Source organism: Python bivittatus, unplaced genomic scaffold (genome assembly GCF_059951505.1).
Source record: "Python bivittatus isolate LINGU-HERP-01145 unplaced genomic scaffold, Pbiv_v1 ctg000080_np1212, whole genome shotgun sequence".
Classification (NCBI taxonomy): domain Eukaryota; kingdom Metazoa; phylum Chordata; class Lepidosauria; order Squamata; family Pythonidae; genus Python; species Python bivittatus.
The window spans coordinates 14,277,632-14,300,649 of record NW_028277035.1 but is presented as its reverse complement, the minus strand read 5'-3'; the positions used below and the strand labels follow the sequence as shown (position 1 = coordinate 14,300,649).

The 23,018-nt window shown below is 40.8% G+C and overlaps 2 protein-coding genes across 3 annotated transcripts in view; one reads left to right on the top strand and one right to left on the bottom strand.

The window, feature by feature from the left end:
- RNASEH2A (ribonuclease H2 subunit A) overlaps positions 1–23,018 on the bottom strand; it is a 63,475-nt gene that overhangs the window by 9,202 nt on the left and 31,255 nt on the right. Inside the window, exons 2-9 of one of the 2 annotated variants that reach the window (XR_015794718.1) lie at positions 5,552–7,255; positions 4,934–5,005; positions 4,626–4,752; positions 3,719–3,806; positions 3,497–3,634; positions 3,134–3,221; positions 2,245–2,368; positions 1,013–1,301 (exon numbers count right to left, since the gene is read on the bottom strand). Coding sequence is in view for 1 of the 2 variants with exons in the window: in XM_007420974.4 (XP_007421036.3) it covers positions 1,163–1,301; positions 2,245–2,368; positions 3,134–3,221; positions 3,497–3,634; positions 3,719–3,806; positions 4,626–4,752; positions 4,934–5,005; positions 5,552–5,852 (1,077 nt within the window). In the remaining variant the exon portion in view is untranslated. Of the gene's footprint in view, positions 1–708; positions 1,302–2,244; positions 2,369–3,133; positions 3,222–3,496; positions 3,635–3,718; positions 3,807–4,625; positions 4,753–4,933; positions 5,006–5,551; positions 7,256–23,018 lie in introns of those variants that run through there. The other variant, XM_007420974.4, reaches the window with a different exon arrangement.
- On the top strand, positions 6,831–17,559 carry PRDX2 (peroxiredoxin 2). The gene is made up of 6 exons (XM_007420973.4): positions 6,831–6,880; positions 11,181–11,286; positions 12,115–12,268; positions 12,986–13,108; positions 13,634–13,764; positions 17,244–17,559. The coding sequence occupies exons 2-6, from the start codon at positions 11,184–11,186 to the stop codon at positions 17,327–17,329; spliced, it is 597 nt and encodes a 198-aa protein (XP_007421035.1). The 5' UTR covers positions 6,831–6,880; positions 11,181–11,183; the 3' UTR covers positions 17,330–17,559.

The window sequence follows — 23,018 nt, the reverse complement described above, 5'->3', positions numbered from 1 at the left end:
AATGAAAGTAGCTTGAGCAAAGGTGGGGGTCTTACAAACAGAAAGAAACATGTCAGGCTTGCAGACAGGAAAAAGGAGATGAGGAACTGAAGTAGAAAAGCATGTGCAAACTTGGAACATAAAATGGGATCATATACATCAAAGGAGTAGCTGTGCCAGAGAAATAATACATTATTAAAAATAAAGGCCAACTATAAGCAAAAAGTTGACTCTCCTCCACACAGAGGCAGGGTCATATCACTGTCAAGCAACAGCAATAACAGCACTTAGCATTTAGATGGTGTTTCCTTTGTTTCTTCTGTAACAACTCTGGAACGGGGATAAATATGATGCCTGGAGGCAGAAGTTGAAAGGCCAGAAAATCAGTTTATAACTAATCTAAATTTCAGACAGGGACTTTCACTTCAGTTTCCTGAACACAAATAGCTGTTTCAGCCCTTGACCTTTCCAAGAGGAATTAAGAAACAGTGGCCCATCTTCAGTTCAAGGATACCACTAAGACTGGGCAAAAAAACATGAAACAACAAAAAATTCTTATCTAAGAAGGCTTTCCTGGTATTGATTTTATTTCTACCTTAAGTAGAAGTGAAATTTCATTAATTTCATTAAGTAGCCCAGCCTCAAATATATAACAGGACAAACTAAATTCACTTCTAGATCAGCAGCACAAAACTGATCCGATACTATGCTGAGGTTCAGAATGACAGCAGTTGGAGTGGACCAATCATTTTCTCTTTCAGGCAGAAGACAGGGAGTCTTTGCCTTACTCACTGTCTAAGATAGGTCATTCAAGAAAGGTGTGATCTTTCACTTGCAGCTTTTCCTGGCATTCATGCATCGCAGTCCCTTTAGATCAGCTTTCATTAGGCACCACCACCTATTAATTTACATTAAACAAGAAGTCTAACTACTGTTTTTTGTTAATTTATTAATTAAAAAGGAATCAATCACAAAAGCAGGAGGGCGTCCAGGAAGAAAATTGACCAGACACTTTCTCTGTTAAAGTTTGTACCTTTCAGTTGAACCTTTGGGTTTCACACTGCTTTGTGGCTAGGACAAAGGATTTGTGACTGCCAATTCAAAACTAGATGTCACATCAGGAAAGTTTCCTGTGAAGCCAAAGTAAGATGGTTTTCAGCAAGAAGAAACCACCTGCCACCCTCTACAGGCTGGTCACTGTCTCAAGTTTGCGTTCATTAAAGAAGCGATGGGGTGTACGCTTGGAGGGGGTAACTTTCCGGGCAAAGTAGCTCAGTAAGGACTTTGCACTGTGCTGGGATGGGTCATCTTCAGTATCATCCCTGAAGAAGGAAGCAAAGATAGGAGAAATGAAAGACTCCGGTGTAGCAAATGCCTGTTTTACTGTCATGCTCTTCTGTGTTACTTTCTTTGAGAAACATACTCAATGGTTCTTTCTGTAACCGCTGACCCCTGTTTCTCAGAATCATCTTAGTTCTTAGGACGATCTTAGATACTAAAAAGTGCTTCAGTATCTAGCCCTTTTTCCCTCAACCAAATAGTACAGGGTTGCTGCTACATCTGTCTAGGGAGAAAGTAAACTGTCTGCATCTCCAGCTCCTGTACCTTCTTGCATTATTGCCAAGGTCATTCTGAGATGGCAGATAGCAATAATACTGACCACACTCTGGATTTATATGTGAGAGCTGCTTGATGGCTTTCTCAAGAGTTGTGAGAACTAGTGAAAGAAGTCCTAATTATTCCTTGGGATCAGCAATTCCTATCTGCAGTGTTTTGGACAGCCCCCATCTATGGATATTATCCTGCAGAGAACAAGGTATGAGGGAATAAGCAGAATAACCTGCCTTGAAGGGAGACAGGAATCCCCTTGCTCACAGCTGATAAATCACTTTGAGGAATAAATTCCACAGACAGTAAGCTGACCCATTCAGATCAAATACAACCCTCCTCCACATCCCTACCATTTAAACAGAAACCCAAACTCTTCACCTACTCTCTTTTAGCATCCATATTCATCTCATCCCTACTTATTCAGTGTCCAATCAGTACCAGTATGTCATGCACTTCCTGCTCTCCAACTCCCCAACTCAACTGCTGCCTTAGAGAAAGTGTATTTCCTTCTGCAACAATTAAACTAAGAGAATGGAACTCTTGACACATCACAGTACATGGGAGCAGCAGTGTATAGTAAGTTCTGTGGTCCCCTTAACTCTCTATTACAATCTTCATCCATCACTCCATCTCACAGTTCTTTCATCCACTTACCAATGAACAGGCACAGCTTTACTCTCCAGAATGATCTGAGTTGTGCTCCAGCTAAATCGTACAAACTGTGGATAGCCAAAGATTGGGTCCAGGCTTTGAGTGAGCCACTCTTTAGTCTTGGGATCTGGGGAGAGGAAGGATGGCTAAGAGACCCTGCATATTAATGCTGCCCTTACATCAAAAAATAAAATTTAGTCTACTAGTTCTGTTATAAGAGCAGAGATTGAGGCAAAGTGTATAACAAACACTAGAATAAATCTGTTCTCTTCTCATCCTCCTTTATAGTTGAAATATACAGTATGTTATAGCTCTACTTTCACATTATCTCACCTCAGTTAGGCTGGAAATTTAGACCCAGCATCATTGAATCAGATGCAACCCATGGCATCAGTTGAACAACAGTGAAGTTTTGACACCATAACCACTTATCCTAATGGAGTGAGAAATAAGGACATCTCAGCAGGAAAAAAAAATCTATCTGTCTGTCTGTCTGTCTGTCTACCTACCTATTTCAAAGTTAAGACTGGGGAAATAGAAACACTCTTAGGAATGCCAAAAATAATGTCTTTGCTTTTCAATGCTTCTTCATAGGAACATAAAGAAAGCTCTGTTAGGTCAGGGCATGAAAACAACTGCATAATGGCTCCCTACAACTGATACTCATACCTCCCTCATATTCAAGTGCAAAGCCTTAGATAGCTAAAAGGGCATTATAGAATGGAGTATACTGAAAAATAGCATGCCTAGCCAGCTGTCACCCTGAGAATGAATTGCAATCATTTTCTGCTTGTCTAATCTTCTTTTAAAGCCATCTGACCTAAGCACCACTATTACTTTACACAGCTCCAAACATACAGAGATGGAAGTGAAAGAATAAACTAGAATTTACCATTGGGATAGCCAGAGCCATAATCCAATTCCATATCTTCTAGGTTTTCCAAGAATTTCCAATTCTTTACAATCCGGTCCCTTGCTACCTAGAGATTGTAAGAGATAAGAACATAGGGAGCAGATGAAAAGTCCATATAATCTAGCATTCTTTCTTTAATAATGGACAAATTATTGCCTAAGTGATGAAAAGCCTGAGGGTTACAGGTAACCCCACCCCCTTATTCACTGCATCTTGTAATCAGTGGCATTGTAGATTTATAAATGGAAGCTCCATTGAGCTGATGGACCAACTTGCGCATCTCTCCAGATACCATAGCAGACAGGGAGTTGGAGACAAAGGAGTCCTATGCCTTGCATTCACCTTGGCACAGATGCTGGCTGCGCTTACAGCAGAGAAGAGAGAGTCTGCCTTGGCCTTCACTGTAACCTCCAGCTCAGGAAACTGCTGCTTTAGCTTTTCTTGGTATTTCTCTGCTGGTCCCACTGTGTCTACAAAAACCTGAAAGAAAAAGGACCCATGAAGGATTTAAGAGGGGGGATTTCTTGCTACTTCCTGACAGGCTAGGGCACTAAGCTAGTTCACCTCTGCAACGTGCACTCCAGAATCTAGTGCGTGCTGGATTAGGCCAATGGCTGTATCGTGTGATAGTGCATTCAAGTTGTACTTTGTCCTGCAAGGAAAAGGAAATCACATTGACTGATGAGCACAAAATTGGCTTTGAAGCTTAACCATCAGAAAAGGGGTGGCTGGAAACTGAGAGGCAAGATTATCTGAACAATGTGATTTTTCATTAAGGTGTCCAAGTAGGACAAGAGGGATCCAGGTTCTAATCCCCACTTGCCAATATGGCTCCCAGGGTGACTTGAGGACTGTCATTTTTACTCAGTCCTATCTACCTCAGTGGAGTTGTTGCTGTAAGGATAAAATGAGGTGTGACCCCATATATACTGCCTTGAGCTTGTTTTAGGAAAAGTGGTATATACATATACAAAGAAATATAAACAGAGAGCAAAAAGCCACTGCTCCATTCACCCATTGTCAGCAGCAGCAGCAGCTCCAATGTTCATGCAACAAATACAAATTAATGACTCCCATTCTGGGCAAATAAAAATAATTAGAAATAGGACAGCCCATCAATGAAACACAACTTTTTTTGTAATTTTTGGTGACAATACAAAATATGGATATATAATGTGTTTGTTTTGCTTTGGAAATTTTGAGGGTTTTTTTGTCATTTATATAAACATTATATTCCACTCTTCTAAAGCTTATACACCACTCGGGATGGTTAATAACAATTAAACCAACTCTCCAGTTATGTATTTATAGTGACACCACATTGGAATTAGATCCATATGAAACTTGTATTCCAGTTCCAGTGAGATGTAGGACAGGCAAGGGAATGATCTTAGAGAAATGTGTGGCATCTTTTCAAAGCTAAGATTTAATCCATCTAATAAAGAGACTGCCTCGTCTCTGTCGCACTCACCGCCTCTGCATACTAGTTGAGATGAAGTTAGGGGAGAGGATGTGTAGGGCCCAGCCTATAACATCCTTAGCCGCATCTAGTTTCTCAAAGAGTTCTTCCCGCTGAGCTTCTGTCAGAGTTTTAGAATCTATAAGCAAGAGGAAAAAGGTAATTTCCAAGCGATGCGGCATAAGACAAAAATTATTCCCCTATCTTACTCCCCCAATAAAAGTAGCGTCATTTCTTTCTCCTTTTTGTACAGGTCACATGTCCTGTGACACAGCTGCACTGCCCACTGAAGTACAATCTCAATCTGACATTCTTCTTACCTGCTACTTTCAGTGTCTCTAGGTCTCCCTGCCGAGACACAGGACAGAAACAAATTCCATACACCATGGGGCCTGGAAAGAAAGCGAAAACCTAAAGAGCTGCTTAGTCTCAGCTACTATGATCCACCTAAAATAAGTTTAATATTGGCTGATGTCCTTGTAAGATAGCTAGGCAGTACAAATGAAGTGGCTTGAAAAAATGCTATGACAGTACTTAAGCTGCAAGACAACACTATTTCTACAATAGGCAACCCTCCATAACATTCTCTTACAATAAACTTTATTATATTCCTTCAAGCTCTCAGAGATGAGAAATGTGCACATAATAAAAAGTCGCATGAGGACATTTGTGGATTTCATGAAGTGAAGCATTTTGGCACAAAATGAGAAGAAGGGCTGCAAAACAAGACTGCATTAACTACTATTTCTACAAGAAGTACCTGCGATATGTCATTTATCTTCACATCCACAGGCAGTGATATACTCTAGACTACCTGAGAAATCCATAAAATCCACTGAGTTACAAGATTCACCCCGCTCGATGCTTTCGGGCCATATTTAGTACAGTACGCAGTACCCCAAAGATTCTAGTTTTCCCTCATATATTTGAACCCATACCCAATACTGGTCCCCTGCCTGCCTCATCGATGCCCAAACTACAGGGCTCAGTCCGGCAGACAGGAGGCACCGCCGAGGCCAGCAAACAATTCGCCGAGTTATCCCGTTCGAATTCGCTGAGATCCATCTTCGCGCGCGCCCCCGAAAAACACCCGGCGGAGGACAGAGGAAAGGGAGGGGCAGAGTGCATGGCCTTCTGGGAAGCGTAGTTTATGAGATGAGTCGCTACTCGGTTCCAGCGTTGGTCAAAACGCTGCGCGATCCCCAGTGTAAAGAGTAAGAATAGAGGAAGGCAAGACATTCATTAAGAATTCCAGTTTGTATGCGCTTTGAATAAACCTTCGAAGTACTTTAATACAGTTCTGCCTCCAGAGGTTATGTCCTTGATGAAAGTATGAAACTGAAGTTGTTTAACTTATTTCGTCCCAGTTGTCTGTTCCGTTTGGTGGCGGCTTTGACTTTTGGAGTCTTTAGCCCGTTTTCTGAGAACACTTTAGCTGGAAATTCAAGTGGAATCAAACCTGGAATCGGGTCAGGGAACGCACTGTAGCACTGAGACATGCTCTCCGCGCCCCCAACAGCTCTTGAATGTACTGCCACAGCAGAAAGAACTAGTATCTTAACATGGAGCATCTGCGGGAGACAGTGAAAGAACTGCCTTTATTCGTGTCCCGTAGTGGATTTCCTAAAGCATTATGACCTCCGTGTAAGGCTATCCCTTCATTCTGCAAAATTGCCCGATGTCTTTTTCAGGAACCAATTATACCAAGTACAGATTTCCCATGGCGTTCAGTATTGAAGAGATTTCCCTGTTGGGTGGCCGCCTGGCAGGCACAGGGACACCATTGGAAGGCCAAGTAGGCAATCTTGGTTTTCGTATAGGGACAGCGAGCGGAAAACGTACATAACAACTATAAGCACAAACTCGGGGGGAGATTGCTGTTTTTGTTTCGAGAGTTGCTTTCGTTAACATAACGAAGATCGAGCCAGCAGTTTGGACTGTCCTCACAAGTAACCCACAAGTCTATCAGCAGATGGCCGAACGGAGAATGATGGAGTTTCCAGCACTGCATGTAGAATCACGCGCCGACCACCTTTGTTCTCGGGCCAAAGCCCTCCTTTCGGAGACGCTCGAGGGACAGACCACGTGCGCCGCTACCTGGGAGAGGCAGAGTTCTGACCACGCCCCGCCTTTGCGCAGCCTGCCCCGCCCTCCTTTTGGCATGCAGCGTATAAAACCCCGCAGCAGGGGCGGCTTCTTCTGCGGGTGCCACACCTCCTGCGTTGGAAAGCGGTCGCTTTTTCCTCGTGCTGTTCGCGAAGACCGAGGTAGGTTGGAGCAGGCGGGGGGGTTTGATGCTTTATGAGGCTTATGAAAGCCACGGAGGGCGATTTTGATGCTCCAGCCGTGGCATTTGGGCTTGGAAAGGTTTCGGGGCCGGTGGGCCTGAAGCGCGTTGCCCCCATCTTCAGCCTTGTGGACGATGATTCCGGAGGGTCCTTCCTCTTAGGGGCGTGCAACCGGGAGAGGAGGGGGGACGCTGATATTGGATTAAGTGCTCTGCGGCACATAGTCTCCATTTTCCAAAAAGCTGCCCGCTAGGCGGGCTTTCTTCGAATAAAATTGCGGTCTGCAGGCGAGAAGTAGGGCTCTCTTTGTGTTCCGAGCGATGATGGAGAAAGAAAGAAAAACCTGCCCGCTTCCTTTAAAAAAAAAAAAAAATAGAAATTAGATTCCCTCGTTTTTCTTTACCTCCCCGGGCTGCTGTTTCTTCTCCTGGCTTTTTCCCCGTCCCAATCCCTGGGAAAACGGGGAAGCTTTCTAGGCTGGCCTAATTTCTGACGCAAGGCAGAATAGGTAACCATGGTTCTTCAAACGGGGTTTCTAGCCCCTGAAAAACACAAGCATAAATGCAGCTAAAAAGTCATGGAACCTGTGCTTTAAAACTGCCTCCCATTGCTTTGGGAGGGTAGAAACTACCCAATTTCTCGAAAGTAACCATGCTGGCTGGGGATTATAAAAGTGGTATCCCAGTTCCTCTGAAAAGCTGCTTTAAAAAATAGAGGCATGCATATTTTAAAAAAGAGTAGAGAGTGGCATAAGGTATCTTTGTGTCTCAATTTTCAGTTTAAATCTTCATACCTGATCAAATAAGATTTTCTGAAAACATTTGCTTTTAGTAAGTTTAAGGGAATATTGATGCAAGAGAACCAAAGGTGTGGAGTCCTTGGGGTTCCCTGAGCTTGGCTCTTTTGTTGCAAACATTTCATTACCAACCTCAGAGAACCCCAAGGACTCCACAGTTCAACCCTGAGCTACACATATTCACCTCTATTAGAACCAAAGGTATAGTGATGGCTGTGCAGCAGGATGCTTATGGTTTTGTCTTGAGCAGTGTTACTCCACCTTGGCGACCTTAAGATGTGTGGACTTCAACTCCCAGAAGTCCCCAGCCAGCCATGGTTTTTTTGCACCAATAAATGCGAAGATTATGCAAGCAGGTGTTCTGCATTATCCCTATTAGTGCACATTTCACTTTTCTAAACTACAAGAGAATTGTGCAAGGCTGGGTTCTAGTTCTGTAGTGCCAGAGTCTGGGGAATTCTGATAAAGTATTATCAGAACACCTGCCAAATATGCAGGGGGAGACCCTCTCATAATTAGGGATATTAGAGCATCTTCTCTATGCCACCTGCTCACGTTATGATCTCTATCTAATAAGTAGGGCTTGGCTGCTAACAATCAAATCTTGGGGTACAACTGTAATATAGACCTGGAAGGTATTGGCTGCTGGAACTCTATCAGAAGAAATAACAGAATGTAACAGTTCCTACTAATGAACAACTGCAGGTCTGGAAATGGCCAAGGTTGGAAAACACTGCAATGTATCATCAGTATTGACTACATGTAATCATTCCCTGGGTTTGGACATAACTTCTCTATACTTCCCAGAGCATATTTCAAAAGATGGCAATTATCTTAAATAACCTATTGATCAAAACTAAGCAATACATTAAAAGTTACTACCCCTTTTGAGCTAAGTCAGTTGGTTTGGGCCCTTGTTCTAGCAGAGTGTGACGTCCGGCAGTGCTGGGATCAGCTGTACACTTAAATGCTCATGAACAATCTTGTATCAATCAACGGCACTTATTTGTGTCCCATCGGACCCTTGTAGATGTCACCATTTAGAACTGCAGTAGTTTGAAAAGGCAGCCAGATTGTGAAATGGTGATATCTAAGGCAGAGGAATTGTAAGTTTATATATGGACAATCATGCCTCAAGCCTAAAATAAGGGTTTTATATATTTTTTCTGCCAAGAAAAATATGAAATTGTGCTGCAGTTCCATGATTTGCCACTGAAATTTGGGACAATTTGTTAACTACTCCCCACCCCCAAAAATTTGGGAACTACTCTCCATCCCAAAAAAGATCCAAGAGTTTTGGGAGCAACATGAAAATTGAATAGTAAAATGAAAATACCGGTCATCTCCTTTATACCATACTATTCCCCCTACACATACGCAACTAAATTATAGGGAGGGAGATGTATGTATCTTCTGGGGGGAAAAAATTGTAAGCTGCTGTGAGGGCTGAAAAGGAGGAGATACATATGTTTGGCTTTGATTTGGTCATTGTCTCTGCATGCATCTTGAGCTGACCCAGACTGTAGGATTTCCCATCCTTGAAGTTTAAATCCATTCTGACTTTGCTTGGTCTATTGTTCTTGCTGTTTTTTAAATACTACCTCTTGGGGAGACTGTAAAAAGTAGACTGCATTTGTCTCTGGTTAGCCAGATAGTACTAATTACTCAGCTTTGTCTGTATTTTAGCATGTTGGTTTCCTAGAAGCAGTTTAGGTTGATCTTCTGAGGAGATCTACCTAGGTTGTGCCATGCACAGACCCCAAATATCCTCCTCCAAAGTCTGGAGAGCTCTCAGAGAACTGTGACGCAGGAAAAGCCTTTGATTTGGTTCAAATTAAATTCTTAAAGTAAGTGATGACTAGATATGCCTTTCCACAGGCCTTTTGCCATTTTGTCCAATGGATTGAGATTAATATTTGTAACTTTGTGCCAGAGTTACTGTATGATCTCAAACTCTTTTCCCTTACAATGTGGTACACAGTAGGGCTGCCCACTTTCTCCCTTGCTATTTAATTTGATTCTTGAACCTTTGGCCACCATGCTAAGGCATTTTTTTAGATATTAAGGGCATTACATTGGTAGAGTATGAGTATAAATTCTGTATGCTGATATTTTAGCAATTTTGGATCAATATTCTACTTCGCCTAATTTTATAAAGGTTGTAGAGTATTTTGGAAAGTATTTTGGTTATAAGATAAATTGGGATAATCTAGTTTGTTTCCCCTGAGTCCTAATATATCAATATAGTTCTGTAAAGAGATGTGATTTGTGATTTCTACTGATTAGGTATATACAGCCCCAAATATTTAATATAAAGATATTTCTAAATATGTGGAAATATGTCAAAATTTTAAAAAGGGTTGAAATGAATGTTAATAGATGGCCTAAAATTGGTTTAGGCCTGTGGGGCAAAGATAATGTTATTAAAATGAACATTGTCCCTCATTTGATTTATCTTCTTAAAGGTATTCCTATGTTAACATTGAATAAATATTTATATTGATAACTTATTTAGGAAATGTATTTGGGAAAGTGGACCACCAAGGTTTTCCTTAGCTAAATTGAGATTACCATTTGAGGAAAGTGGTTTTAATTTATCTGATCTGCAAAAGTACCACTGGCCAAAAATTTTATCAGCCACCTTCTGGTGGAATGAAAATATAATGGAATATTATCCTTTATGGGCTATTTTCGAAGGCTATTACTATTTTCTTTGTGATCATGGCAAGTGGTTGGAACAACATATAGCAGAAAAGGTATTTTATTTCCAGTAGTATGAGTGGTGAGAAATCTTTGGACCATATTGGGACATAAACTGAACTTTGATCATGAGTCTCATGAATTTAATGCTTTGGAAAAATTCTACTTTGAAAATTAGTGGTAAATCATTTTATTGGAAAGCTTAGTTGGAAGGACAAGTAAGGAAGCTATGTTCAAAAAGTGACAGTTTCTTTCCATTTCAATAGTGGATGAATTGGAGAAGCTGCTTGTCTTGTGGTAGGTGAGATGTTTTGAAGAATCAGGTGGGAAATCTAGGTAATAAATGGCTTGGAAGCCCTTGCTTTGTGTTAAAACTTTTTCTTTCTCTAATTTGCAAGATGGAGGAGCCCACTTGAAACAAGAAATGCAGTGTATTGTTCCTCAGAGGAATAAGGGCACCTAGTGACCTCATCTTGCATGCCTCAGGGATTGCCATGGATTTCAAAGCATTATTAATACCATACTGTTCAACCAGTCCCTGTGACTAGGGCTTTGTATGGCATTATGCTGGATTGGTAGATTCTGTTCTTTCTCTGACTTTACAGGCTCTAATTGGATAGGAACTTTAAAAGCTGTGGCAAGAAAATGGGTTACAAGTCAAAATAGTGCTGCCTATTTTAAATAATCAAAAACTGAGAGAATACTTATTCTGAATCAAATCCCTTCATTCCTGAGATGTGGCCCAGTTGCCAACTTAAAGTGTGTATTGTTTTGATATTTCAGGAAATGGCCTCTGGTAAAGCACATATTGGGAAACCAGTTCCAGATTTTCATGCTACAGCAGTGGTAGATGGCACCATCAAGGATATAAAATTATCAGACTACAGAGGTAAGACACTGTTGCTTCGATTAGGTTTCTGTGTGTCCATTGAATTACTTAGTATTCTAGCCTGTCTAGAATTTGTGGAAGGCTAAGATATAAATTCCCCAGATAGAATGTTTTTGAACTTTCTTTAGCAATGTTGGCATTTTTAGCAATTTTAGAACAATTATTCTCTAATATGCACGAACTTCAAGAAAACCATGCAGTTCAGGATACATTTCTAGTTTAAGATATAATCTACTCTACCAAAGAAGAATGACCAAAGAAGAGCCAATTTGGCATAATAGTTAAGGCATCAGGCTAGAAACCGGGAGACTGTCAGTTCTAGTCCTGCCTTAGGCACAAAGCCAGCTGGGTGACATTGGGCCATTCACTCTCTCAGCCCTAGGAAGGAGGCAATGGCAAACCACTTCTAAGAAACATTGCCAAGAAAACCGCAGGGAGTTGTCTAGGCCGTTGCCAGGAGTCAAAAACTGACTTGAGGGCACCCCCCTCCTCCAAAAAAAGCCCAAAAAACAGCTGACAGTTCATGGTACTGTATTCAGATTAATGGTGTTAATTACTATGAATGAAGCACAGCACCATATTCAGTCTAGATGGCTGTTGCAGTAATAAGCTTAGAAAAATGGTAGTGTGTTTGTTTTGTAACTGGAGGAAGAGTCCTGATTTGATTTGGGTAAGATACAACTATCTTGAGTATTCTGTTCTAATGACTTCAAGTCTTGCCCCACTGATAAATTTAAATAGAGATACTGTCCAAAAGACTATGGAAGTGCAAGGCTTCTGGGACTCTTGATTGTGGTTGTTTCACTGATGCCCATTTCTTCCATATAGGCAAATATGTGGTTCTGTTCTTCTACCCACTGGATTTTACCTTTGTCTGTCCCACTGAGATCATAGCTTTCAACGATCGAGTTGAGGAGTTTCGCAAGATTAATTGTGAGGTTATTGCTGCTTCTGTCGACTCTCAGTTTACCCACTTGGCCTGGTGAGACTCCTAGTATATAATTACTCATAGGAGTTGTTCTTCTGGAAAACTAGTACCAGAGATACATATTAAAGGCTGGCTAATAGGACATTGATAGAAAGGAATAACTGTGTTTCCTGAGGAGCGTACTCTGGTCTGGGTCTTGCTGATATATGGAGATCTTCTGTCAGACCTCATCCTCGCCCTAGGAATTTGGAAATATTCCAGTCATACTCAGGCAGAGGGCTAGAGCTGATATGCCAGTCACAAGAATTGCTTGCACTTATAGTGCTAGGAATCAGTTAGGCAGATGTTAACTGACAGATGGGTGTGGAGGTCTCCACCAGTTTTATCTAGCAAAACATGGTTATTGGTTAGGGGTTTATCCACTGGCTCACTAGCTGATATTAGCTAGTTGTACAATTAATGCTGGACATGAAATGGGTGCGGAGAACTGTATGCACTTCTTTGGGGCAGCAAAGTGAACTATAAATGAAGCACTTTTGAGTTATCTTCCTTGAAAATGATTGAGGAGGGAAATGGTCTACCCATATTTCAGACACAGTTATGCTCACAAAGTTTTGTGTTTAGTTTTAGACCAGAAGTTAGGAAAATATTTTCTCTGTTTAAAGTTCCTGGTTAATTTAATAATTTCTAAAACCTAAATGGCTTGAGTGTAGTGAGTTGCAGATGATTAAAACAGTACCATTGCAGATATTAATGTTAGTTTTCCTGTAGGATCAATACATCAAGAAAGGAGGGTGGCTTGGGTTCCACAAATATCCCACTTGTGGCAGACATCAACCACAACATTTCTAAGGACTATGGTGTGCTCAAGGAAGAGGACGGCATTGCATACAGGTATGGAGAAGTCGGTTCTAAATGAGTTTGGAATGACTTGCGGTAGCTGATGGGCATTTTGGTAGCTTAGTTGATATAGTCCCAGTTACCATATGTTTCTAGTGGTGTAAGTAGAGTCAGCAGCCCTGATGCTGCAGGACTAATATCCATTCTGTTTATTAGCTAGGTCTACCTAATCCATGTTATTCAAACAGCAATATCCTGGTCAGGTGAATATAGGAAAGCTGTAGTAATCTAGTTCTTAGCAAATACAGACTTGGGGGCTCTCCAAGATAAGAGTGTCTGTAGTTCAAAGAATTTACTGGACCTATCTGGCATTGCCCTAGCTTTCTTCTAGGTTATCTCTTTAGATTGAGGTGGCTACATGTGCAAAAATTCAAAATACCCATAGTTCATGTTTGATTCTGGCCTTATGTCCTATTGATAAAGGTAATAGGCATAAGGTTCTAATAGGTTCCAATGGCCTGCAATTTTTAAAAAGATGGTAACGCTTGCAATTAGTAATGTTCCCTTTTTTCCCCTCAGAGGTCTGTTCATAATAGATGATAAAGGCATCCTGCGACAGATCACAGTGAATGACCTACCTGTGGGACGTTCTGTGGATGAGACACTGCGCCTGGTTCAAGCCTTCCAATTCACAGACCAGCATGGTGAAGGTGAGTGATAGATCCTGGGATAATGGAATGATCACAGAAAGCTGTAGCGGTAGTGCTCTGGAAATGATGGTAGATTCAAGGTTGCTTCATTGTACCTTGTTTTTCTTTATGGGGCAGTGATGGGTCTGAGTGAGGCAGTGGGGAATGCATAGCAGACTTCAAACAGTGTTTTAGCAAAAAGATAAATTTGGCTTAAAAGCAGATTTCTTCCCTAGTTTAATCTCCTCCAGGTGATTTAGACCAGTTGTTATCCCTTAGTCAACATGATCAACAGCCATGTTATGGGAAAGCTACAATGAGAGGTTGTCATTTAGTAAAGCAGGTGTCTTAGCTGCTGTATACATTTTGCAAAATTACTGAAGTTCAGTGTTCTCCCATAGGTTTTGGTGATTTCAGAAGGTTTTGGCCATGTATATATATTTGTGTATCTATGGATGGGTGGATAGATTTATTAGATTTATATAGCCACCCATCTCACATACTGTACATGACTCTAGGTGGCTGACAATAACTTAGATAAAATGCATAGTATAAAAAACCAAACACATAGCAGCCATGCTTCATAAAACAGTTATTAACATAGCAAGGAGACAGATTCTGTTACACACCCAGGGCCCTAGGCTCAGGCACAAAATCAAGTTTTCAGGACCTTATGGAAGGCCAGCAGTGACAGGGCTAATCTAATATCAGAGGGGATGATGTTCCAAAGGGTGGGTGCCACAGCAGAAAGGGCTCTCCTGGGCCCCACCAGCCAGTACTCCTTAGCCGATGATACCCAGAGCGTGCCCCTCCTGCTGGATTGGGGAGAGACAGTCCTGTAAGTAACCCAGTCGATAGATAGTTGCTGACACTGTTTCAGAAGGTAATTAATGTTTTATACTCAGCAGTGCCATATAGTGAACCTCTTTAGTAGAGCCTTTCAATGTATGTAAAATTTCTCAGATCTACAGTTAGCAACACTTTCAACAATTTTTGCCTAGAGCAAACTGCAGTGTAGCTTGGTATCTTTCCATTTCTCATGCTATGTCTTGAAGACAGTTTCAAGAATGAACATGAAATCACTTTGATCTGATGTAACAATCTCAACTTGCAAAACCAGTAATAGCATGAAGAGAAATAGATATATTAAACCAAATTATGTCCTCTATTTTAGATAGCACATCTAAAGTGCAGGTCGCTGTCCAAAATGTTCCATAAAACAACTTGTAGTCAAATAACTGTTGGTAATTAAGCCAGTAAAGAAGCTTGAGGCATTTGCTTTCCCAGACAGAGGCATACATTTTCTGAAGCCAGAATAGGAGCTGTTAGATCCAAACTGGAAGGAGTCTAACAGTGGGCATATAATATATACATATTACCCTCAGAGGCTAGAAGATCTTATCTTAATTTGCCTTAACTGACTACATTAAATACTAGAGTTAGAATATTTTTGGTGGGCTAGAATGTTGTGAAGTCATGTTTAGATATCCTGGCAATCCTGCTTCATCCATGGCTTAACGTTGTATGAACCAGGAATATGGGTGCTGAATTGTTAGCTTGCCCATAGCGCAAACTATTCCCAGATAGCATGAAGTCATCCTGGTTTGTTTAGCCATTTCTGCCAATGCAAGTTGTTAATTCCCAGAATCTTTTATAATCCTTGCTGATTATGTTTTCTAATCTACATTACACCCACATCTTTAATCATGTTTCCCTAACAAAGGGTGAAAAAATAACCGAAGTAACCATTTTTACTTTTTTGGGTGGAAGAAAGATAAAGCAAGGCTCAACATCACTGTTTCATGCAAATGGATTCCAGCAGAACAACTCAACCTCAGGTTTGGGTGCTGGGTAATTAAATTCAGCTGTTTTGCCCCTTATGAAAGGCACTTGAAAGGGCCTTGGAACCTCTAGTGATTTGCTTTAAACAGAATTCTGCCAAGGGTATCCTAATCAATGAACTGTAAAGTACAAACCAGCTTTGACAATCCTTTCTTTAGAAATCCTGAGGGTACAGGAGCCCATAAACCTGGCATACCCATGCACCAAGCTGTTTAGCCCATTATAATTGACCTGCCTTGTCCACCTTCCTGCCTGAGTTCATACAACACACTAAGCCATACAGTGCCTTATTTGGTTTTGTTTAGTGTACTGTTGAACCCAGCCAATTGTAGTTTGCATTTGCTTAACCACAATTCATTAAACAATCATACTCTTTCAGTGCTATTCCTCTCTAGCTCTGCTTCCTCCTTTAACTTGCTACATCACAACTCACTTTCAAAAGTGATTATCTCTACCTAACCAATTATCTTTAAGATGTCTTTGCTCACCTACCAGTTCACAAACCAGGCTAAGCCAGTTTTGTTCACATGACATGTGCCATTAAAATCTTCAGTGTTGCCATCTTGGATCATCTTAAGATGCTGTACTTTTAGGCTATATGTAAATTAAAGCATTTGAAATAAGACTGAATTAAGATAACAGGTATTAACAATATGGTAAGCCAAAAAGCACAGATAAAAGATTTAAAATTATATTGGGTACCCAATAACCTAGGTTTATAGCTAAGTGTATAGTTTGAACATGACCATTATGGCTTACAACAATTCAGCCATTTCTTCCTGTTCTTTGAATAAACAGTATACAAACTCTCCAATCCTTGGGTTCTGTGAGACCTTTTCCTTGAATCTATCCATTCTGTCAAGCCTTCCATGTTCACCCTTTCAAGCCTGCATCTTCAACTTGCATTTCTGACAAGTTCTTTTTTTGGGGGGGGGGTGTAATTCTATTTCTTTTCTTTTGACTTTTTTCTCTTCTGTAATATTTCCTCACCTGACTTACACAAGACCCACTGTCCCTGAACTTTTGCAGCCATTTAGATGCATCTTTCAACCAGGACTGTTCCTAGTACCAAATGGTTGAAGCTGGCAGTTCTGGAAGTCCAAGTCTGTAGAATGGTCAGCTTTAGCCAATATGTGTTCATTTTGCACATCACTGTGTGAGTTGCCTACAAAACGAACTGCACAATGGCACTGTGCAAGTATTATCTACTGTCATTTAGAACATCTTTCTGGATATGTGAATATTCAGTAGCAGTATGGACTGAATCTTAACTGCAGAACTATTGCTCTCCTGCCCTGCTTTTGGGCTTCCAGGAGGTATTTGCTTAGGCACACCTGAAAATACATTTGAAGCTGGAAGAATTGCTGTAGTCTTATAGGTCTTATTGCCAACTGGAACACAGTAGGAATTGCAAGTATTGAGCTTTTTGGAATGCTGTCTTTGTAGAAATTCTAAATAGTGTGCATGCACACACACACCCATGTTACGAACTAGCTTGGGTGCCTCCCTGTTAGTTCAACTAGCCAGTTTTATTTCTTGTTAACAGAAATAAAGAAGAGGTGGCCTTGCTGCCTTACATTTGCTCCCTCTGTTGTCTTGAAAAATCCTTATTCCAGTTTATTTACCTACTCTAATATTTCCTCCTGTTCTTGCTACAGTGTGCCCAGCTGGCTGGCAACCTGGCGGCGACACCATCAAGCCCACTGTGAAAGACAGCAAGCTTTTCTTCTCCAAGCAACAGTAGATTTCTCCTCTTGTATGCTCACTCTATTACTGAAGAGATCTGGTTTAATGTGAAGGGATTCCCAGTAAATTCTCTAGAAGAAAGAGTTTTGGGGGATAGTTTATCTACAAAAGTCTACTATAAGTAATTGTCGATAGAACTAGATTGAATGCAAATTTCAGTTGGGCATCTCATTCCTTAGTAAAATGATTATTAAAAGAAGCCTGATGGTACCTTCTGATGTCTGTATTGCAGAACTTATTTCAAAATAAGACAGTTCCAAATGCTGAATTAGCATTTAATGGTTATGCAGGAGTTGGGTTTTGTATGCAGAAAGTGAAAATTCCCAGTCCTTCTATAGAATTCCCTTGGGCCCTTGAACAGAAGCAGACAATGTCTGATTTGGAAATGTCACAGCATACGTTCTTGTTTGTCTTTGCCATCAAGTCTCTTGATGAGGTGTGTCAATACAACTGGCTTCTGACACTGGTTTTTAAAGTGATAAAATCCAGAGAAGATACAGCTATTTCTTAGCTGACAAGCCACAAATTAGGACACCTACTGGAGAAGAAAGTAGATCTAAATCTGTTGAAATGGAAAATACAATCTTGTTTAGTCCATTGTCATCCAGTTCCAGAAAATACACAAATGCTTAGTGCAAGTTGTTATCCTGGAACATTTTATTTGTATAAAATAGGACATTTAACTCCCCCCTAGAAAACCCATTCCTGGGGGCTGAAGGAACTTTGAGGACCATGAAATAATGTGTGGAGAGAGTAGGAAAAATCCACATCCTTCTGTGAATAAGGAGAAACTTAAAAGAGCTGCATTTTTTACAAAACTGGTATTCCAGGTTTTTTTTCCCCCCTCTTCTCCCCCTCCTCCACTTGTGTTTGTGTCATTTAGATTGTACGCCCTCCTATTATATGAAAGCCTTTTTGGTTATAGAGCAGCAGAAGTAAATTGAACAGGTAGAAGCTGACTGACTATAGGCATCCACCTTCTACAGTCCTCTGTTTAAGGTATTGTGTCGTTTTAAAGCTTGCTGGAGCTGCTGCTGAGATCTGGCTTAGCATATGATATGAACTTAGCCACTGATTAATAACCCATTTAGGGCTTAGTATGCTTTATGTTCAATTGCTTAATTTCACCATTCCCAGCTATGAAAATCTAGACTCTTTTTATAAATGATGCATTCGTCTTCCTAAGACGGACAAATGTGTAACGTAAGAAGAAAAATACTGGGTAGATTCCTTAGTTCAACAAATACATCCTGATTCAGAATGTAGAAAATTTGCTGCAGACTGAGAAGCTTGGTCATATTACTGTTATGCTGCTAATTGTTATGAAAATTCAGAGCAAAAGTGAGTAGACAACATACACCCCATCAACCTTTTTGTGGTAGCCCTCAAAGCAGCCTCCCCCAATTCATACAGCCAAACCTGGGAGAGAGGGTATGCTTTTTGTTTAAGAAAAAAGACTGCAAAGGCAGATATTTTGCCCTTTGAGAAATTTGTCACTTACCACATTTTGGAGCCCGTTCCTTCCTATGATACAGGCATACTGCTTACAACCTTTAAAAGCTAGAAAAATCCTCTAGGCTCAGTCTGAGTACATAAAGATGCCCTCATTTAGTGGGGGGCGGGGGTGCTTATTCCATGCTATCTTAGATTTACTTGTATAATAGCCCAGTTTTTCCCCTGCTGCTAGAATGTAGGCAGCATAACTGGTTTGGGCTGTATTTATAGTTTAATTCTGGTTTTCTTAATCTTGATTTTTGTGGGGGAAAATCCCCAATACCACACCAAATGGGATCACTTAACATGTCAGATTGTAAATAACCATTTGGCTGAATGTATTACATGGACCTTGCCTAAACTTTACATGTCATTTGTATAACCAAGTACATCTTGGTACCGTATAGATGGGCGGGACTACCACTACTTTGAGTACTCTGGCTAGTTCTGGGAGTTGCAGTCATAATACTCTGTATTCAGTAAAACTAGACTTCTCATAGTCTTTCCAAATAAATTACTGAAATACAAATATCACGTATTATTTAGTATTACTGAGGTACATTTGACTTTGTATAAGCAATATGAGATGCTGCCTCTTTAATATTAAATTATTAAAACACACATCGACATGAGTAGATTTAAGAAGCATTTTCTAAATATTAATGTACTGCTTGTAGTTTGACTCCTAGGAATTTCATGGACACCATCTAGCTTTGTTGGCAACAATGCAGAAGTGATTTCTCATTGCTGCCTTCTGTTTTGGCTTTGTATTTTAAACTTTGTTTTCCAACTAGTCCACAATCCTGGTATTCCCTGAAAGTTTCTCAGTGAACTACAAACTAGGCTTGACCATGTCATTTTTCTAGACAGCCAAGAATTATATCTGGACTTGAAAAGGAAAACTTCTGCTGTTCATGTTATGCCACCAGAGGATGCTATAGCTTCACAAAATGAGTTTCTCATTTGTTTTATCAAAACAAAAATCAATGGGGTATAGTTAAGCTGAGCTTTCTACTAACTCTAATTTTTAATTTGGCTGCACAAACATGAAAAAGTGTAAGATCATATGGGTCAAAACAGGACACAGAGTATGCTAAGTTTTGTTAGTGCCTAAAGCACTATTGGACTGTAACACACAATATTGCTATAGGAGGACCAGAAGTAGGGCCGCTTTTGGTGCAAAGGACTCAGTATAAATTTACCTGGGTTTCTGTAGAACTGAGAAAACCTTATTTCTGGAAATATACTGGCTGCTGATTTTGAGCAAGAAAGGCCTTTTTCTGCCATCTAGTCCTTGTATCGGAACTGACACAAAATACTATTGATTTTGTCCCACTGAGCCTCATTGCAGCTGTTTTACCCTTGGCAAGTAAAACAGAAGCAGGTATAAGACCGTTGCATCCGACTACATAACCATGGCTTTATCTCTGTGTTCCAAAATATGCAGAGAAAGAGTTGACTTACAGTGTTAGTCTTTTATTCTGAATAGTTTGGAAAAGTTTTTTTCAAAACAAATCCTGTTTCTCTGCCTCTCCTGTGCCAACTCAGTTCAGTTGTAGTTTACCCACTCTGTCAAAAACAAAACAAGGGAAGGTGGTGCTATCAGAGTTCCATTTTTAAAATTCTTTGTTGTCTATGATTACTACAGATAGTCCTTGTTTAGCAACTGCCTCATTTAGTGACCATAGTTAAGATGGTGATGAAAAAGTAACTTTGCGACCAGTCCTCACCTATACAATCTTTGCAAGTCTGTAAAGCAAAGAAAAGCTGAAGTAAGATCATAAGCACAGTCACGGTTTCATTTAGTGAATGCTTCGCTTAATGACCAAGTTGCCGCTCCCAACTCTGATTGCTAAGACAAGGACTACCTGTATGGGCAACTCTCCAGTTTTCAGCCAGAAGACTACCTCAGTCCTACCAGATGATGAGTTTAACCCTAGAATCTTCAATATAGAAAGCACAAGTTGAATCATGGAGCTACAGGTGAAACTTGAAAAATTAGAATATCATGCAAATGTTCATTTATGTCAGTATGGCAACTCAAAAGGTGAAACCAATATATGAGATAGATGCATTACATGCAAAGCAAGATATGTCAAGCCTTACTTTGGTATAATTGTGATGATTATGGCGTACAGCTTATGAAAACCCCAAATTCACAATCTCAGAAAATTAGAATAGTGTGAAAAGGTTCAATATTCTAGGCTCAAAGTGTCCCACTCTAATCAGCTAATGAATCCATAACACCTGCAAAGGGTTCCTGAGCCTTTAAATGGTCTCTCAGGCTGGGTCAGTAGGAATCACAAGCATGGGAAAGACTGCTGACCTGACAGTTGTGCAAAAAACCATCATTGACACCCTCCATAAGGAGGGAAAGCCCCAAAAGGTAATTGCAAAAGAAGTTGGATGTTCCCAAAGTGCTGTATCAAAGCACATCAATAGAAGGTTATGTGGAAGGGAAAAGTGTGGAAGAAAAAGGTGTACAAGCAGCAGGGATGACTGCAGCCTGGAGAGGATTGTCAGGAAAAGGCCATTCAAAAGTGTTGGGGACTTTCACAAGGTGTGGACTGAGGCTGGAGTTAGTGCATCAAGAGCCACCACACACAGATGGATCCTGGACATGGGCTTCAAATGTCGTATTCCTCTTGTCAAGCCGCTCCTGAACAACAAACAACGTCAGAAGCGTCTTACCTGGGCTACAGAAAAAAAGAACTGGTCTGTTGCCCAGTGGTCCAAAGTCCTCTTTTCTGATGAGAGCAACTTTTGCATCTCATTTGGGAACCAAGGACCCAGAGTCTGGAGGAAGAATGGAGAGGCACACAATACACGATGCTTGAAGTCCAGTGTGAAGTTTCCAGAGTCTCTGTTGATTTGGGGAGCCATGTCATCTGCTGGTGTTGGTCCACTGTGCTTCATTAAGTCCAGGGTCAACGCAGCCGTCTACCAGGAGATTTTGGAGCACTTCATGCTTCCTTCCGCAGACGAGCTTTATGGGGATGCTGACTTCATTTTCCAGCAGGACCTGGCACCTGCCCACACTGCCAAAAGTACCAAAACCTGGTTCAGTGACCATGGGATTACTGTGCTTGATTGGCCAGCAAACTCACCTGACCTGAACCCCATAGAGAATCTATGGGGCATTGCCAAGAGAAAGATGAGGGACATGAGACCGAACAATGCAGCGGAGCTGAAGGCCGCTATTGAAGCATCCTGGTCTTCCATAACACCTCAGCGGTGCCACAGGCTGATAGCATCCATGCCACGCCGCATTGCGGCAGTCATTGCTGCAAAAGGGGCCCAAACCAAGTACTGAGTACATATGCATGCTTATACTTTGCAGAGGTCCGATATTGTTCTATTTCCAATCCTTGTGTTATTGATGTCATGTAATATTCTAATTTTCTGAGATTGTGAATTTGGGGTTTTCATAAGCTATACGCCATAATCATCACAATTATACCAAAGTAAGGCTTGACATATCTCACTTTGCATGTAATGCGTCTATCTCATATATTGGTTTCACCTTTTGAGTTGCCATACCAACATAAATGAACATTTGCACGATATTCTAATTTTTCGAGTTTCACCTGTACAGTCATTCTCTTCTATTACAATTTAATCTTATATTTTAAAAAATGCATTTAAACAATGCAGTTTGCTCGTATAGTACTAAAATTAGTGCCTGGTTGTAAGACCCAATATAATCTTACTGTTCCTTTCTGCTTTTAAAAAGCAATTTTAAATATTTATCTTAATCTGCTCTAATGATTTCTACAAAAGTACAGGTAATCCTTGGGTTACAACAGCAATTGGGACCGGAATTTCTGTTGTTAAGCAATGCAGTCATAAAGTGCAGCGTCACATGACCGCATCACTTAGCAATGGCAATTCCTCAGTCCCCGTTGCCGTCATAAACCCAGACCATGCAGGTTCTTAAATGGGAAGAGGGGGGTGCCGTAGGCGGGTGAAAAAGTGGCAGGAGCAACTTCTAGTTTCCCCATTGACTTTGCTTGTAGGAAGACAGCAGGGAATGTTGGAAATCATGATTGTGTGACTGTGGTTCACTGCGATGTAATTGTGAGCCAGGCACTGAGCATCTGGATGGTGATCATGAGACCGTGGGGACACTGACGGCCACAACTTGGTGGACTGGTCCTTAGTCCCCCTTGTTCGGCACTGTCATAACTTTGAAC